At 37.6% G+C, this 4,193-nt stretch overlaps 1 protein-coding gene across 1 annotated transcript in view; it reads right to left on the reverse strand.

The window, feature by feature from the left end:
* Thsd7a (thrombospondin type 1 domain containing 7A) overlaps positions 1 to 4,193 on the reverse strand; it is a 380,717-nt gene that overhangs the window by 17,736 nt on the left and 358,788 nt on the right. The window contains exons 20-22 of the mRNA XM_031381188.1: positions 2,376 to 2,493; positions 1,990 to 2,135; positions 1,392 to 1,566 (exon numbers count right to left, since the gene is read on the reverse strand). Coding sequence (XP_031237048.1) covers positions 1,392 to 1,566; positions 1,990 to 2,135; positions 2,376 to 2,493 — 439 coding nt within the window. The remainder of the gene's footprint in view (positions 1 to 1,391; positions 1,567 to 1,989; positions 2,136 to 2,375; positions 2,494 to 4,193) is intronic.

Consider the following 4,193-nt stretch of genomic DNA (forward strand, 5'->3'; position numbering starts at 1 on the left):
GAGAGAGAGACAGAGAGAGAGAGACAGAGAGAGAGAGACAGAGACAGAGAGAGAGACAGAGAGAGAGACAGAGAGAGAGGGAGAGGGAGAGAGAGAGACAGAGAGAGAGGGAGAGGGAGAGAGAGAGAACAAAAGAGAGTGAGAGAACAGAAGTTGGGTCTAGATGTGGTGGTGGTAGATCTGGTAGGAGCTCAGGGAGGAGAGGTGTAAATATGATTAAAATATATTGTAAGAAATTCTCAAGGATTAAATAAAATATTATATAAAAAAAATCTAGTACACTTTGAAAATTCCCGAGGGGGGGTGCCAACTAGGAAAAGAAAGTAATAGAAATGCTTATATTTCTGAGATGTCACATTTTTGGGTTTCCTGGAAACCTAGTATGAGTAAAAATTTAAAAAAATCCTGATGATGGGGTACATAACTTTACCTAAGTGACTATCAACTAAATGGAATTTAGATCTCTTCCTGTTGTGTAAATAGGCTTAAACTCTGTATGTATCTATGTTTGATATCATCATCCATTTTACAGAGAAAACCAACAATTATATTTTTCTGTAGTCTGTCCATTACACAATCATCATCTTGAAATATCCATGTCAAGCTTCCAAAATTTAATAACAAAATGAAAGTGAAGCATTCTGTACTAAATATACTTTCATATTTTGAACAAATTCATCAGAATAATAAATTTACATCATCCCTGCCCAGGGTAAAAATGTATTCCCCAATTCATATTCTACTCTTTAAAGCTTCCTATGTCAAATCTGTCTAGCTTTCAAGACATTTGGTAGAGGGCTGGATATGCAGATTCTGTACAGTAATGCAGGTATGGTAGTGAGTTGTTAGTAGAGATATCACTGAATAAGATGGGTGACACCCTTCACATGGACTATATGCATAACCTCTTCTTGACTCTGGTGTTGCAGGATATTTGATCATACTGTAAACTCCAATACTGTAAGCTGTTTCTATTTGTGGTATGGCTCAGCCATTTTCCTAGAGCTTTCTGTTTACTGTAAATCATATTTGTAGTATGACACAACCCTAGCACATACCTTTAATCCAAGAGTTAAATAAAGTCAATGCTAGGTCAAGAGGTAGAACAAGAAACCAGTCTACAGGGAGTGAACATAAACTCGAAGGAAAGTTTTTTAAGTTGAAGGGTATTTAAGACAGAATGAAGGAGTCAGGATATTCATTCCAAGACACTAGTGGAGTAGAAAGGCCGGCTGGGTGCTTTCTCTGCTTCTCAGAGCTAGCTGCTTTTCATTCTCCATCTGGTACCCGAGTCTTCATTGGTAAAATAGGGTGGCTGGGATTTGTGCTTTAAAACCAACACTCTGGTCCTAGGAAAATATCCCTCAAATCTGAATTCTGGTCATTGTTACCTGGACAGGGCTGGGTGCAGGTTTCCTCCAGAACTATTTGTTTATCACCATCTATGATGAGCTCAATGTTAGCACAGAACTCTTCGTCCACCACTTTGCTGGTATCATCAGCTGAGCCATCACTCACAACACAAGAAATATTCCGTGTCCTGGTTCCTTCTCCACACTGGGCCTCCTGGAATGAAGGGAGAAATAGCTAATTAGACGAAGAGAAACAATACATTAGAGAGCTCATGGTTTGCATTCATCTCTGCATCTATGGTTTTGATTTATGAGAAGCTAGAGAAGCATTGGAAACCCTAGGGAAGATGCCTTTTAGGGCACAAGCTATAAAGCATACACTGAACAATTTATTTGTATCCTAGACAAAGACAGGCAAATAAATTTTCATTAAAATGGATCTGTCTCCAAATGATTTTAAAAGTATAGGATTGGGGCGGGGTGCTTGCTATCAAAACTAATTAAAGGACTGGGAAATGGCAACGTCAATGAAATGTTTAAGAGGAAACCGACCATCTCTTACTTGAAAATCCATCTAGAGTGAAGTCTCTGAAGATGAAGAATACATGCATCTACACAGCTTCCTGAAATTTGATACCTGAACTTGGCATGGAGACCACTGGCTATATTGCCACCGATAGCATGGCTTTACTGGGCAAGGCTTGAACTGTTCCATCAGAGAAGGGCAGGGCCTCCCATCACCTTGAAAGGGCTGGGTTACGGTTCGTCTTCGTATCATTTTTCCTTTAAAAATAAAAAATGATGAAACCTCAGCATGATGCCATAGTTGTACAAATAGATATTCCCTGGGAGAGGGTATCACAGGTGTCTCTTTTGAGGGTATCACAGGTGCAGGAGAGGCTCACATGTTTTAGGAAAGAAGATACCTTTCTGTGGCCTACCTAATACAATTATTAGCAAGGGAGATGGTTTGTTTTATATGGCTTTACTAGTAGTCTAATGAAAATTGTAATACGAACCAACCTGTGAGTCCACATGTTTGAGAACATTCTGACCAAGGAGACCAGTCAGAAAGCTGACAGTTCAAAGGGCATTCCACTGTGCAGGATGTGTTCATTTGCCAGTTCTTTTCCAGCCCAAGCTGTAAGAAGAGAAACAGGTATATTTGTATGGGCAGGAAGACAAGGCCATTAGTACTGTCAGTGGGAAAAGGAACATGAGGGGAGAAAAGGAGGGAGGAGGGAAGGATAGTCAGGAATGTAGAGAGCAGTGGAAATGTGGTGACTAGAGAGAAGAGGAGATGGGGGGCAGACGGGATGAGAGGAAAGGATAGTGGGAAAGGTGCATGGTATAGCAAAACTATTGGAAACAGAACAATTTTTACAAATGTTAAGAATATAAAATGATTCGACTCATCAAAGTAGGAGTCAAGGGCAGAAGGTGAATTCAGGGGCATATTGACTCTATACAGTTATGCATTGTGTTAATACTTTCCACAAATAGTGAAAAAATTTAATCTACAAATGAGTGGAATTTCTCTACATGAAGATAAAAAATGTATAGATGAGACTGCTTTGTAATATTTCAAGGATAAAAATATTATCAATATATAGATCTGTAATTTTATCTTTCAGATTTTTTTTTTTTGTATAGACATGTTGCACTGAATAGCCAGCTGACTTTAAAGACAAACTATCATTTCAAACTAAAGATAGAATGTACTGAAAAAATATATAAAAGAACAGTTTGGGGACTTGGGTGTAGCTCAGTGACACAGGGCATGATTAATATCTAGAAGGCTCTGAATTTAGACTCAAGCACCAAAAAATGAATGCATTAATTAATGAATGAATTGACTTTTTTGTTTGTTGGTGATGAAGTTTTTTTATGTAGACTAGAGTGTCCTGAAATACACTTTGTAGCTAACGCTAAACTTGTGATCTTCCTGTCTCAGTTTGAATTACAGACGTTATACCAGCCATACATGAATGGAAATGTCAGTGACTTAAAGTTCTTGTCATTAGGTCTTTTACTTGCTTTGCTAGAGCTATATCAAGACAATTTATATAATGTGTGACTACTTTGAAGGGTACTTTCACCCTGATTTCTTTCTAAGCCTGTTTTATCATTTGTATAAAGGAAGGCTACTTATTTCTGAGATTTAATTTTATATCCAGCTACTTTGTTGAAGGTGTTTATCAGCCATAGGAGCTCTCTGGTAGAATTTTTGGGGTCACTTATGTCTACTATCATATCATCTGTGAATAGCAATACTTTAACTTCTTCCTTTCCAATTTGCATCCCCTTGTTCTCCTTTAGTTGTCCTGGTGCTGTGGTTAGAACTTGAAGTACTATATTGAATAGATAGGGAGAGAATATGTGCTTTGCATTCCTGATCTCTTCAATACTTTTAACATGAAGGGGTGTTAAATTTTTGTCATAGGCTTTTCCAGCATTTAATGAGTTGATCATGTGGTTGTTTTTTTTCAATTTTGTTATATGGTGGATTATATTGATGGATTTTCCTACATTGAACCATGCCTGCATTCATGGGATGAAGCCTACTTGTTCATGGTAGAAATACTTTTGATTTGTTCTTTGATTCAGTTTGCAAGTATTTTATTGAGTGTTTTTATATCAATGTTCATAAGAAAAGTTCGTCTAAAATTCTCTTTTTGTAGAGTCTTTGTGTGGTTTAGGTATAAACATGACTATGGCCTCATAGAATGAGTTTGGTAATATTCCTTCTGTTTCTGTTTTGTTGAATAGCTTGAGGAGTAGTGTGGTATTAGCTCTTTGAAAATCTGATAGTATTCTATGCTAAAACTCTCTGTCCCTGGG

Source organism: Mastomys coucha, unplaced genomic scaffold, assembly GCF_008632895.1.
Source record: "Mastomys coucha isolate ucsf_1 unplaced genomic scaffold, UCSF_Mcou_1 pScaffold20, whole genome shotgun sequence".
NCBI lineage: Eukaryota > Metazoa > Chordata > Mammalia > Rodentia > Muridae > Mastomys > Mastomys coucha.